The sequence below is a fragment of the Triticum urartu genome, chromosome 3A, assembly GCF_056163025.1.
Source record: "Triticum urartu cultivar PI428250 chromosome 3A, HENAU_Tu73, whole genome shotgun sequence".
NCBI classification, from domain to species: Eukaryota; Viridiplantae; Streptophyta; class Magnoliopsida; order Poales; family Poaceae; genus Triticum; species Triticum urartu.
This window is the reverse complement of record NC_141875.1, coordinates 16,039,408-16,053,570: the sequence shown is the minus strand read 5'-3', so window position 1 is coordinate 16,053,570 and position 14,163 is coordinate 16,039,408. Positions and strand designations below refer to the sequence as shown.

The window sequence follows — 14,163 nt, the reverse complement described above, 5'->3', positions numbered from 1 at the left end:
TTTCGGGCGTTGTATGTTGTTCTGAAGACGCGTGCGTGTCCGCTCAACGGGGGGAGCCGCAGACCGAGCCGGCTGCAAGGCAGGAGGTGATGGAGGAGCGGCCGCCGGAGAGACCGACGGCGAGGCCGGTGGTAATGCAGAGGCACTCGTCGGAGAAGCAGTTGGCGAGGCTGGTGGTGATGGAGGAGCGCCCGCTGAAGACGCCGGCGCGTCTGGTCCGGCATCGACGCGCGCAGAGGCGTCAAGTGCAGGCGATGTACGCGCTGATGGTGAGGCCGGCTCGTCTATCTGGTCAGTACATGGCGTAGACGTGGTAGAGGCCGGAGTCGGCCCACCTGATGGAGAAGCACCACAGCCGGGGCCTGCTGCTGGACGTGTGGCACATGATGGCTGGGTGCATGGCGTTGTAGCATGCACGTCGCTATGGCCCTGTACAGCGCTCGTAGATACATGTCGTTCCTCTGTATCTGCAGGACACAAGTCAGGAAACAAAAACGACAAGTTGTAGTTTCTCACTTGTAGTTTCTCACATTAGCATCCTGAACTACTGGCTCATTGGAAGGAAAGGATACAGGAGGATTTAAGCGAGACAAGTCGGGACACGCACTAGTCGCAAAGGGAAAAACATTTTCATCAAAGACGACATCGCGGGAGATATAGATGCGACCAGTGGACTTGTCAAGACACTTATAACCTTTATGGAACGGACTATATCCGAGAAAAACGCACATCTTGGAGCGGAACTCAAGTTTTCGGGAGTTGTATTTACGAAGACTAGGCCAACACGCACATCCAAATAAACGAAGAAAAGAGTAATCGGGCATGATGTGAAGAAGACGTGTGAGTGGTGGCATATTTTGAAGGGTCCGGCTGGGCATGCGGTTAATCAAATAACATGCGGTAAGAAAAGCTTCATCCCAAAAACACAAAGGAAGATTGGAGTGAGCGAGGAGGGCAAGCCCGGTTTCAACCAAGTGCCGGTGCTTCCGTTCAGCTATACCATTTTGTTGGGATGTATGTGGACAGGATATGCGATGAGAAATACCGACACGCTGAAAAAATTTATGCAAGCGGTGGTATTCACCCCCCCAATCAGATTGAACCGCACGGATTTTTGCATTGAGGAGTCGTTCGACATGGGCCTGAAAATTATAGAAAACTTGTTCGACATCAGATTTATGTTTAAGAAGATAAATCCACGTAAAACGGCTAAAGTCATCAACAAAGCTAACATAAAACTTAAAACCTCCAGAGGAGGCGAGGGCAGGACCCCACACATCGGTATAAATAAGCTCAAGTGGTTTCGAAGAAACACGGGATGAATTATTGTAAGGTAATTGATGACTTTTAGCGCGTTGACATGCGTCACAAACGAAAGTATCATGACTCGACGAACAAGGGAGTTTATTTGACCGAACGACAGACTCAACTACATTATTTGATGGGTGACCCAAACGATGATGCCACTGACTCGATGAAGAACGGACTCCGGAGAGAGCTCGACGTGATGATGACGACGACGGCCGACCATATGGGATGGGGTAGAGGCCATTGCTACTTCTACCGACAAGAAGGACCCTCCTCGTGATTTTGTCCTTCACACAAAAGAAAAAACGGTGAAATTCCACAAACACTTGGTTATCCGAAACAAGACGATAAACAAAAAGAAGATGTTTGTGAATTTCAGAGACGTGCAGAACATTTTTAAGGTGGATGGGATCACTAGAGCCAGCAAGTTTAGTATGACCAATATGAGAAATTTCCAAACCTGCACCATTTGCAACTTGAACTTGATCCTTTCCACCATAGCGCTCGTGCACCGTCAAGCGGTCGAGGTCGCTGGTGAGGTGGTCAGTGGCACCGGTGTCGAGGTACCAACTGTTGTCGCGGTGGCCGTATGTAGCCATGTTGCCGCTGCGGTCGTTGTAGCGATCGCGACAATCGGTGGCGTAGTGCCCCTCCTCGCGGCATATTTGGCACCTTGGAGGACGACGGTTCCTGCCGCCGCCGCCGTTGTGGCGGCCACCGTTGTTGCCACGGTTGCCATTGGAACCATAGCGGCCACCATTGCCACCACTCCTGTTTACATGGCCACCGTGGCCACCATTGCTGTTCCGGTTGCCGTCGCGGGAACCGGAGCCATTGCCGTGGCGCATGACGTTGTTGGCTGATGAAGAGAAGTCGCCGCTGTTCGCGGCATGCTGCTCCTGACGCGCCTCGAAGCTGAGAAGGTAGGCATAAAAATCGGAGAGGCCTACTTCTCCTGTGAAGATGGAGAGCGCAGTCATGAGGGGGTCATATTCCTGACCCAGCCCACCGATTATGTGCCCGATGATCTCGTCATCGGACAGTACCTCGCCGACGGTGGCCAGTGCGTCGGCATAGCCTGTCATCTTGTGGAAGAATTCTGCCGCTGACATGTCCTTCTTCTTCGTCTGCGACAGCTGCGTACGGAGTTGGTGCACACTGGCCCGATTCTGGGCAGCGAACATAGCGCCGAGGGCAGTCCAAACGGCCGCCGCGGAGGTCGCTCGCGTCATCTGGGCGAGCACTTCCTCCGTCATGGAGGACAGGAGCGCGCCGAGCACGGCCTGGTCGGTCCTCCTCCATGGCTCGTACTCAGGGTTGGGCACGGAGCGTGAAGCATCGCCGGTGCCCTCGGTGATCGTCTTCGGCGGCGCTGGAACGGAGCCGTCGAGGTAGCCGAATAGACCGGCGCCGGTGAGGTTTGGGACAACCTGCGCCTTCCATAGCAGGAAGTTGGCGCGGGTGAGCCGGACGGTGATGAGGCCGGCGAGCGACGGCATGGTAGCGGTTTGGCCGGAGCGGGCCGGCGGTGGTGGTGACGAGTGCGCCGGAGGTGGTGCCAGCCATGTCGTGGAGAGATGGGATCGAGACTCTGATACCACGTTAGACAACAATATGTTTGCCGTGAATTGCCCCATGGGCTGCACCTCTATTTAATCTGATAGACCTTGTACAACAAGGATACAATCAATCTGATACTAATCAGATAGTAGACTACCATACACAGCAGATTACAATTGCTACATAATATCTCCATCATAATTACATGAGATATGACTGATACTATTCCATGTATGTTAACAAGCATAAATGGGGGAGCCCTCCAGCTGACTCCAGGCACCAGAAACAACGATGCCTACCTAGTCAACAAGTCCGGGTCTGTTCTGTTCATGTCTCCGGTCACGCTGTGGCGCGTCGACTCCCTCGGAGTGAGGCACGGCGCCTCCTTCAACACCTCCTTCGACATGAACGTCTTCAGAGAAGATACGATGTCGAATGGCGAGGGCCTTGCTTTCGTTATCGCCTCCTCCCTCGATGGCCCTCCACCGGGCAGCCATGGTGGCTTCCTCGGTCTCACAAACACCACCTCCAAGTCTAACTCCAGCAGCTTCGTCGCCGTGGAGTTCGACACTGCCAAGCAGTCGTACGACCCCGATGACAACCACGTTGGCCTCAACATCGGCAGCGTCATCTCCGACCTCGCCGTGCCGCTCTCCTCGGTCCCGCCGCCTGCTGGCAACCTTACCATCAGGACAACGGACAAACATTCGAGGAACTACACCGTGTGGATCGTATACAACGGCGTGGGGCACCACATACGGGTATACATGGCTCCCCAGGGCCAGGAGAGGCCAGAGCGTGCCGTCCTTGACGCGCCTCTCAACATCAGCTTTCATCTCCCACAGAGAGCCTACATCGGTTTCTCGGCGTCGACGGGGGCAAGCTACGAGCTGCACTGCATCATGAGCTGGAACTTGATGCTTGACAAGCTCCCTGGCGATGACTACCACAGCGAGAAATGGAAGGTGATACTCCCTGCGGTCATTGGTACGGTTGCCGTAACGGCCGCCATGATCGCCGCAGCGGCCTTCTACTTCAACTCGAGGTATAATGCCCTCAAGATGGAGCTGAAGCTATCCAAGGCTCTCCGGCGGCTTCCCGGGACGCCCAGGGAGTTCAAGTACGCCACCGTGAGGAAGGCCACCAACAACTTTGACCAGGCAAGGAAGCTAGGTAAAGGAGGCTTTGGCGCCGTGTACAGGGGAACACTGCGCTCCCCGGTGTCTGGGACGACTAAGTCACGCGTAGATGTCGACGTGGCAGTGAAGAAGTTCACGCGTAATGATGACCGCTGCTACGACGACTTCCTGGCAGAGGTTCATGCTATCAACCGTCTGCGTCACCGAAACATCGTGCCACTCGTCGGTATGAAAGTTCTTCACCAATCAAACATTTTTTGCCCTTCACTCTTTCAATTTCCTGAGCTTCAAGTTTCACCATTAATTTTACCGATGAAACATGGGTGATGCGTCACAAAAATAATAGCACTAGAATCATATTTGAAACATATTCTCAATGTTATAATTTTCAGGTCACGTGACTTATACTCACTTTGTATCAAAATTTAAGATGTTCTTTGATACACCATGTCTTATATTTTGATACAGAGGGAATATATTATTTCATGGATCTAATTAATAATAAAAGTTAAATCTCCAAGGCACGAAACTGAAACGGAGAGAGTATATATTTCAAAGTTTCCTTTTTATATTAATTTCTTTCAGGTTGGTGCTATCAGAAAGGTGAACTCCTGCTCATCTACGAGTACATGCCAAATGGCAGCCTGGATCAACACCTATTTCGCCAATTGAGAACCCACAGAAGACCGTCGCGCTCCTAGCATGGAACACCCGCTACGATGTCATCATGGATGTCGCCGCGGGGCTCCACTACGTCCACCACGAGCACGAGCCCATGGCGCTCCACCGCGACATCAAGGCGAGTAACATCATGCTCGACTCTTCCTTCCGTGGGTGCCTCAGTGACTTCAGCCTTGCTCGTGTTGTCACCTGCCTGGAAAAGAACTCCTACACAGATATCGGCGTTGTGGGTACTTGGGGTTTCATCGCGCCGGAGTACTCGGTGAGCCATAAGGCCACACGCAAAACTGACATTTACGCACTCGGGGTATTGATCCTGGAGGTCGTCACCGGAAGGCGGGCACTCCATGGCTACCACGAGTCCTTCCGACTGGTCACTGACTGGGTTTGGACAGCTCACCGGGAGGGAAGGCTGCTTGAAGCCGTGGATGATGAGGTGCGCAGACAGTTCGACGCTGACGATGCTAATCGCTTGCTACTTCTTGGGTTGGCGTGCACCAACCCTAACCCATCAAACCGCCCAAGCATGGCTGAGGTGGTGCAGATCGTTGCAAAATCTGCGCCCCCATCAGACGTGCCACTAGTGAAGCCCACCTTCGTGTGGCCACCAGAAGGCGGATGGATCCCCGTGGAATTTGACGAACCGGCAACGATCACGAGCACCCAATTGGAGGAAGACATGTCATTGAGTAGCGATGATGCCATGGGGGTGACAACAACCTATTGACATCGTATGTGTCTAGTCGCGTTGAAGGTTGGTGAAGCTAATAACATCCCATTTAGTTCTTATGTGTCTAGTTGCGTCGAATATTACATGTACTAGAGGGGTTGTGGCTCTTTGCTACACCGTTGTTGTTGTTGGGATGTTTTGGTGGGTTTTCTTAACAGTGTGATTTTGTGTTATCTGCTTATCAACTCATACTTATGTGGCGAAATTTCTTGCACCGGTGGCCGCAATGTATTATATTGGTGCTACAGTGTCACATGTTGACGCTTCTCTTTCGTAGGTTATGAGAGGATGCACGCGATTGATGTGTTTTTAGGCTACTTGGTATCGATTAATTTGAGAAATCATTGACATAGTCAAAATTATGGAACAAATCAAAAATTGATTACTTCAATTGAATGAGAGGGCTCCTTGAGAAATCGTTGATGCCGTCAAAATTGTGAACCAAATCCAAATATAAGACATCAATTGAATGGGAGCTCTATATTAGGGAGCATAGTGTATTATATGATATTATTTCTGTAAAAAGAGAGCATATATATTGCACATCTACATTGAAATATATTGTATGCCCTTCTTCATCGCTCCTTTACATGAACTAACTACATCACGAATTCAATATCTATTTCTCTAACAGCGTATCATGGAGACTTCAGTTCGTACGGCATATGGGAGAAAAGGTGTAGATAGCATCTACCATGTAGCTAGCTAATTGTTCATATGAGACACACTTTATTAGTTATAATTAAAGAGATAAGTATACATTTCGTTCCTTAACTGGAATAGTGACATGGTAGTGCCTGGTAGTGCTATTGAAAGACATGGTCCATATGGGAAAAAAAAGGGTGTTGCTCTCACACGGTCACACCACGCTGCCGATGAGGTTGAGGGATCAAATCCGCAAGTGTAGATAAGTTGAGGGACAATAATAATAATAATATATATATGTATATATATAATTTCTTTTAATTAAAATATGTGTCGCTTTAAAAGTGACTGGATTGCCGGCAATGCATTTGTAGCTTTTTACTGGATTAACTGGAATAGTCAAGCCAGCAAGACGTAAGCAAAGCTTAAATGAGTTGAACTGGAGAAGTGACTGGCCGGCCAGAATGGAGATTTTGATTAATTGTACTGTAGCTATTAACTTAGTCCTGCTCCACGTACAAGATACAACACACATATTAAAAGGAGTGCACGCGTTGTGGCTGTCCAAGTCAGAAAGATCAACGGATTTCCTGGAAGTTGCTCCCGTGACTACCGACCGATTAGGTACAGAGCGGTGCTCACCGAATCCGTTAATCCATTGAGATCCGCGCACACCACAATCCACAGTTTACATCCAGCACCTAGTTTAAAATTTAGGACATGGTTGATAAAAAAAAATGTTGTCTTCGTTCAGACAACAGGAGATCAAATATCAGGAGGTATCATTAGTACAGTAGTTGTAACAATGATTAGCAACCAAAGTTGGCTTGTTTCGTCTTGGACCTTTGTCTTTATCTTTTAACTTAGGCCTCCTTTGATTCATACAACAGGAATGTCATAGAAATAGAAAGTAAGATGACATGCATCTCAATTCCTACAGGGATATGTCATTTTATGCATAGGATAGAATTTTTTTTCGTTAAGTCTAGGCTAATGTTTTTCTCTTTTAAATTTGAAGGACTGATTCCTATACTACATAGGATTAGGAATACATTCCTACAAACTAAAGGGCTGGAATTTTTCCTTGGAAATTCATATTCTATAGAATTCCTAGAAAACCAAAAGAAGGCTTAATTTATTTTACTTGTTGACCATCCTAGTTGTTTGGACTTTATTGACCCGACTTGACTTTTATAAATGCCATGTAAATACCATGCTGGGCTAGGTGGACCCCGAGTAGGATAAACTATTACGACAACAATATAAACCAGAAGAATAGGAGGACACAATTGAGGGAAAGATCGCGGATGAGAGAATGTAAGGAGGTTGCAGTTGAGAAGAAGTGTGGGAATTTTAAAGAACTGTGTTTTACTTGTGTAAGGGCATCTCTAGCCGTTGGCCTCTCGGGAGGGGCAAAAAATCTCCCCCTGGGGGCGCGCCGGCGCTAAACCGCGCACAGGGACGTGATGCCCCCCAGTCGCGGCGCCCACGTTTTAAAAAAAAATTCAAATACGGCGCAAACACGAGTGAAATTTGACGCAAACATCGGCGAGTTCGTTCAAACTTAAACATATTTTACAAAAGAAGAAAAAAACTTCGGCGGGCTACCCCCGCCGTCTCCCTCGCCGCCCGCCTCGCCGCCTACATGCCGAGGAGGCGGTAGAACCGCGTGTAGTCACCGCCGCCGTCGTCGTCGTCGTCGTTGTCGTCGCCGGCCCCGCCTGCGCCTCCGCCGTCCCTACTGCATCCCTCCCCCGGTTGGCGCGGCGGGTTGGACGGTCCGGGGGCGTCGTCGTCGTCGTCGCTGTCGAGGACCACGACGCCGTGCTCGTCCTCGCGCCCACGCTTGCGGGCGGCGATCTCCTCCAGGGCCCGGCGCTGCCGGACCATCTCGTCGCGGAGGTAGTCGTCCCCGCCCACCGTAGGGCGTCCTCGTCGGAGATGCCGCGCCGGGCTATCTCCTCGTACTCCGCGGGGAGGCCGCGCTCCGGCTTGGGCTTGACGAGGACGAAGCGGCCGGTGGGTGGGGAGGCGTTGGCGCCGATGCGGACGCCGGAGCTGCGCGTACGGGCACTGACCGGCATGCCCTGGGGCTCCGGCTTGGCGGGGCGGAGGCAGGGCGAGCCGCCGGACGACGAGGAGGACCCCCCGGTCTCCATGCGCCTCGGGGTCCAGGAGCTTCCCCGGCGGCGTGAGAAGGACGGGGGATCGGGGTACTTGAGGCGCGGCGTGTTGCCGCCCTCGATGTACTCGAGGACGGCCTCCAACGTGCGCCCGGGCACGCCCCACCACCGGCGCCGGCCATTGGAGTTGAGCCTGCCGGAGGGCACGACGCCGTTGGTGGCCTCGAGCTGCTCCGCGTGACGGCGGCGGAAGTACGGCTCCCAGAGCGGGCTGTCAGGGACGTACCGTGACCCCTCCCTCACTGCCCGCGGCAGGGACGCGCGGATGCGTGTGATCTCCGCACGCCGCGCCGCCCCGGTGGGTGCTGGTGGCACCGGCATGCCGCCGGCGCTAATCCTCCACGCGTCGGGCACCCGCATGTCCGGCGGGACCGGGTACCCGGCCTCGTAAAGGAGGCGAGCCTCGTCTTCGTGGAGATGGCGGCGGCCGAAGCCGTTCGCCGCCGCGCCGTCACCAGGGAAGCGCTCGGCCATGGGTGGAGACGGCGAGAGAGAAGAGAGGGAGGAACGACGACGGCGAGAGAGAGGAGAGGGAGGGACGACGGCGAGAGAGTGTGATCACCGAGCACGCTGGTGCGCGTCTTATATAGGCCGAGACGCCGCCCGTACGCGTGGCCGCCGTGTGTACGCGTGGCGGGCGAGGGAGGGCGAGGGACGCGCGTCGTCCGGCCTTCACTGCGCCCCCCGTGAGGCATCAATGGCGCAAGCTGACCGGCGCGGCAGCGCGGCAGCTTTGGCATTGATTCGCCGCGGGAAACGAGACGATGAGGACGACGAAGGGGCGAGAAGAGAGCCGTGTCGCTGACGCAGCGGGCCCGCGGGTTTTTCGCACCAAAAAAGTTCGTCTGGCGCCCCCGGGTGCCCCCCAGCGCGCCGGGTTCGGCCTGGGTCCGCCGGCGCTGTTTTCGGCTCAGGCCGGCGAAAATCGGGCTCCTGGGGGCGCGACTGGGCCGGTTTTTCGGCGCCGGCGCAAGAAAAACGCCTGGGAAGACCTTCCTGGGGGCGCGGCTGGAGATGCCCTAAGCTTCCCACATCATACACTCAAATTGATCGTGACTTTCAGCCAAACACATTATTGGAATACTCCTTTTTATAAACTTAATTTTTGGTTGAAAACTCTTAAAACTTTTATCTTTAAACACTAACTAACAAAAAATATGACACCGTATCCAAGTAACAAAATTTGAAAACAAGCAAATACTCCCTCTGTAAACTAATATATGAGCTGGCCGTGCCTTCAGCACATGGGACCTCTGGTGGTCGGGTCGAATATCTTTGACTGCGGTGACGACGAGGCCGCTCCCGGCGGCTCCGACGAGCTCCATCTGGCGAGCGGCGACACCGCAGTTTGCATCCGATGGTTGGATCCGAGTGATTTTGGCTAGTCGCTAGCATCGCTTCATGGTTAAGGTCCGAGTCCACTTCCTTTTCTTAGTCAAACAGAGTTAATCGCAAATAAACTACCCCATTTACTGCCAGGTTTACAGAAAATCACGCTAATTCATGGCAAAATTCACCGTGTTCTAGCAAACTTTTTGCAGAAAAACTACTGGCAGAGGGATTTGACCTGTTTGACCGCGTTTCCAGCAGGTGGGTCCAATAGCTTGGCAAAAAACAACTGTGTACATGTTGACTATTCTTCTTCCTTCTCTCTCTCCCTCTCTCAGGGCATCTCACCCTCAAACCTTTCACAGATCGCGCTGTCCGGACCAAGGAAGTCATCCAACGCGGTTCTGTACCGGTCCACGGAGCGGTCCGAACGCGATTTCTCCCGCAAATCAAAGATAAAAGTGAGGGAGCTTTACGGGCGTCCGGACCGCTATTACGTCCGCTTTTGACCGCCCTGGCCCACCCAAACCCCTCGTCCCTCGCCTGCGCTAGCTTTCCGCCCGAAACGGTCAGCGTCGATCTAGAGCGTCAGTGCCCGCATTCATGCGGCATTGAAGTAGCGCGCCGCCCGTGTCGCTTCTCAGTGCAAGCGACCGCTCCATGTTGAAACGATACGACGGTCGCCCGTCCATCCATCTACCGTCCACATTGATGGCACGCGGTTGCCGAGGTGTCTCCTTCGACGCCACTTGTCCGCCCCTCTGCCACCCGTCATTACTATATAAACCGCTGCTCGTCCATAGCCGCAGTCATCCGCCTCTGATCCCTCTCCACACCACTCCCACCATGGATCCCTCCCCAGCCAAAGCTCTCTCGGACGGGCTGACGCCGGACGAAAAGAAGGAGATGACCTCCATTGCTTCCAGCTGGCAGGCCAGTACACAGAGGGAGGACGACGACGTCCCAATGGAGGACGCAGCCTAACACGACGAGCCAACGCTAGCATCCTCGTCCGTGCCACCCTCCTCCTCTTCGCCATCCTCGCCGGTGCATTGCACCATGACCATTGGCGATGCCCGTGCCCATTATATGGACGTGGTGCGGGACGAGCAGTTCTAGGAGGCGCAGGCCAATGCCGCCTACAACTACCACCTCCTTCAGGAGCATCTACAGGCGAAGGAGCAGTTCGCCGTCGATAGGGTGGTCGCGCCATACGCGGACATGGCGGAGCAGGAGGCGCCACTAGAGTCGTACCACACCACCCGTGAGATCCGCCTCGTCCGCTGGCAGTACCGCCAGCGGGTGGCGGAGGTGGCAGCCGCTAGCAAGGAGTGCGACAAGGAGGCAGTGTTTGGCGTGACCGTCGATGAGGAGGACATCGCCGAGGCCATGCCCCGCCGCCACGACCACAAAGTTGGCACAGGGAACCAGCGGCAGCGAGGAAGAGTAGTGCATGGTGGGTCGTCGCCGCTCGGGTCCCAGGAAGGCCACCGGTCATCCCCTCCCATTGACGGCAAGCTTGGTGGGCTGAACATTGTCGGCCGATTAGCTTCTTGGCGGAAACGGAGAGGCGGACAGCTTCGTTTCCCGTGGCTCCGGGGGAAGAGGTTATGGAGGCAGAGCTGAAAAAGACGAAGATTCAGTTATCTTGGTTCATGGCCGGACATGGGAACGGGCATCGGCGACCATTTAAATTAGGTAATTATACCTAGTTGGACGAGGTTTGTTTAGTTGATGTAAATGTAATTAAACCCGTCTTGTTTATATGAAATCCGGGCGTGTTTGAACAAATTTCATCCGGTTGTTCTAGTTTTGTCAAAATGTATGTGGCTAGCCTTGGATGGATGCGGAATGAAATTTGTGGATTGCCGTTGGAGATGACCTCATACACATTATGTCAAACATGTCATGTGTGCTTGCACTGAGAGGGGGCAACTCGTTGCCGATCTCCACGGCCAGCCCATGCTCCTCTTCATCTCCGATCACAGGCGTCGCCATGCTGGCCGCCTACTGCTAGGGCAACTTCTTCCTTCTCTTCATATTCGACGAGTGCTTTCTGCAAAATGTTACTAGAAACACGGTGAATTTTACAACGACTTAGGGACTATGTGGTTTTCTGCAAACCTAACCATAAAAATGTAGTAGTTTTTTTTTTGCAATTTACTCTAGTTAAAGATAGCTGCCAACATAAATTGCCATGAAAAATGTTTGGTTTGCCGTGCCTAAAAATTTGACGTAAGATTTGTAGTATTTCCGTTAGATCAAGGGGCTGATTTGAGTGACTTCAACATGGCGGATGCAATCAACGGATGCACGTCTTGAGTAAGCGCTACAACCAGAAAAGGAAAATCAGTCCCGGTTGTGCTGCCGGTTGCATGGAGGCAGCAGTGGTGAGCGTGTCGCATGGCGCCATAGCCCATAGGCGCCGTGCTCGTGAAGCTTGGCGATTTGCTCACTGGACAATACAAGCTGCTGAAAGAAGCCAGAGGCGATATCATGTTCCTTATAGCCGAGCTCAAGACTATGCGTGCATTCTTGGAGAGGATGTCGGAAGCGGAGGAGGTGCTCGACAAGCAAGCCAAATGCTGGGCGAACGACGTGCGCGATTTTTCCTACGACATCGAGGACAGCGTTGACGAGTTTGTGCTCCTTGTTGAATCTCAGTCCAACTGCGAGCTGCATGGATTTAAGGGTTTATCTATAGGAGCATGAACTTGTTGATGGCAATGAATACTCAGCATAAGGTCGCCAAGGAGTTCCGAGGCCTCAAGAGGCGTATCTTGGAGGTGAGCGGGCGACACACGAGGTACAAGATTGATGATGCTGTCTCCAAGCCAAACAAGACAACCATAGACATTCGCCTGCTGGTACTCTATGCGGATACAGCGGGCTTCGTGGGTATCGACGGGCCAAGGGATGAGTTAATTCAACTGATGAGGGGTGAAAAGGGTGTTTCTACACAACAGATGAAAGTCCTCTCTGTAGTGGGATTTGGAGGGCTTGGTAAGACTACACTTGCGAACCAGATTTACCACAGGCTGAAGTGGCAGTACCAGTGTCAAGCTTTTGTTTCCGCGTCCCAGAAACCAAGCATAAGAATGATTTTGAGAAGAATGCTCTCTCAAGTTGGCTATGTAGCACGAGATGGAACCAACATGGAAATATGGGCTGAGGAGGAACTGATCAGTGAACTCGGAGAATTCCTCGTAGATTTTTCGAAAAAGGGTGTTTTTTATTGACTCATATAGTAGCATCGAGGGAGACAATCATGATGAGTACACCCGGCCTCTGCATAATTAAGATGCACACAGCCAGCACAACACACACACACAAAAATGATCACGCCGGCAAAGGCAAAGTCATGCAAAGACCAAAGCTATGCCTAGGCGGAGGAAGAAAAGAAAAAAAAAACCCGAAGCAATGAAACAACGATTGACGATGTACAACGGTGACCATCGGCCCCAGTCATCTCTTGACATCATAAAGACTCGGAGAAGGGTTCTCCAAAAGCGACGCCTCCAACAAGGGAACGACGCACAAGCGCCGCCGTCGCCAAATCCAACCATCAAGGGTTGGCTCACGGGTTTTCACCCTGAAGAGCAAATCTGAGCAAACTCCGAGCAATGCCGTCATCAGGGTAATGACGTAAAGAACGCCGCCATTGCCAGGTATAACCAATTAGGTCAGACCAGAGTTTTCACCCCGGAGCTCTAGATTCGGTAGTCGAGAAGTACCACCCAATGGAAATCATTTTATGTTGTCTCCTCCACTTGCCTCGATCCCAATAGTTGCATGTGTGCACGGTCCTTACGGCGAGTGATGACCATGCCCGGACGAGTAGGCTGATGAGACTCGACAAGAGCCACTCGCCAACACTCAAAGAAGTCTTTGACGGAGACGAAGGACAGCAGCACCACGAAATCCCTAGTTCGGGACACTCCGAAGGCCATGCACCATCCTCACAAATGGCAGCGTAGGCTGATCTATATGAGACGACAGCAGACTCGTGGTCACAAACTCCGTGTCGTCCTCGCCAGACACAGATCATACAGGTCCAAACCTCTTGAGGTGACCACCGCCTGGGCGAAGACCGCCCAGCGGCATACTGGCCAGATTCACAGTGTCACCTTGACCTGGCGGCCGAGCCAAGTAAGAGACCAACACACCGGAGATGCAGGTCATGGCCAGGGCCACTGCTTCAACACCACAGAGGTAGCCCAGGAGCAATGACTATGGTAAGAGCAAGTTCTCAGGTTGGACCTCGGTTTTCCGTACACGCACCGGCTGGGCTGTCCCTAATGGAGGTGCCGCAGCAGTACTAGACACGGCCGCTTGGACGACTGCGGGCGGATCTCAATGACGAGGAAGAGACGAGCGGTTCATGTGCTCCATCCGAGGAATTGACGCCGCCGTTGGTGACAGCCCCGTCCATGGCGTCCACGGGTGCGGCGGCATGGTGCCGATCTGGCCACCCACAGCCATGCTTCCGCCGGATCCATCCCCGCGTGGATCGCCGCTGCAACTCCCGCCTTCACAGCATCCAGCCACCGCCTGCACTACGCCAAACGCCTGCTCAAACCGCCATGGG

The 14,163-nt window shown here is 52.9% G+C and overlaps 2 protein-coding genes across 2 annotated transcripts; both read left to right on the top strand.

The window, feature by feature from the left end:
* Nucleotides 1-3,080: 3,080 nt before the first annotated feature.
* LOC147977861 (putative L-type lectin-domain containing receptor kinase S.5) lies at nt 3,081-5,415 on the top strand. The gene is made up of 3 exons (XM_087514571.1): nt 3,081-4,233; nt 4,593-4,670; nt 4,709-5,415. Exons 1-3 carry the CDS (start codon nt 3,081-3,083, stop codon nt 5,413-5,415), a joined length of 1,938 nt encoding a protein of 645 aa, XP_087370697.1.
* A 6,886-nt stretch (nt 5,416-12,301) lies between these two features.
* On the top strand, nt 12,302-12,814 carry LOC147977860 (disease resistance protein RGA5-like). Its single transcript, XM_087514570.1, has one exon. The coding sequence runs from the start codon at nt 12,302-12,304 to the stop codon at nt 12,812-12,814; it is 513 nt and encodes a 170-aa protein (XP_087370696.1).
* The last annotated feature ends 1,349 nt before the right edge of the window (nt 12,815-14,163 follow it).

Excerpts from the sequence above, each read along its gene's own strand:
- LOC147977860 (XM_087514570.1), top strand. The coding sequence starts at position 12,302 with ATGAATACTCAGCATAAGGTCGCCAAGGAGTTCCGAGGCCTCAAGAGG.
- LOC147977861 (XM_087514571.1), top strand. The coding sequence starts at position 3,081 with ATGACTGATACTATTCCATGTATGTTAACAAGCATAAATGGGGGAGCC. Across the intron at positions 4,234-4,592 it reads AAACATCGTGCCACTCGTCG|GTTGGTGCTATCAGAAAGGT; the intron begins GTATGAAAGTTC and ends AATTTCTTTCAG. Across the intron at positions 4,671-4,708 it reads CCTGGATCAACACCTATTTC|CATGGAACACCCGCTACGAT; the intron begins GCCAATTGAGAA and ends TCGCGCTCCTAG.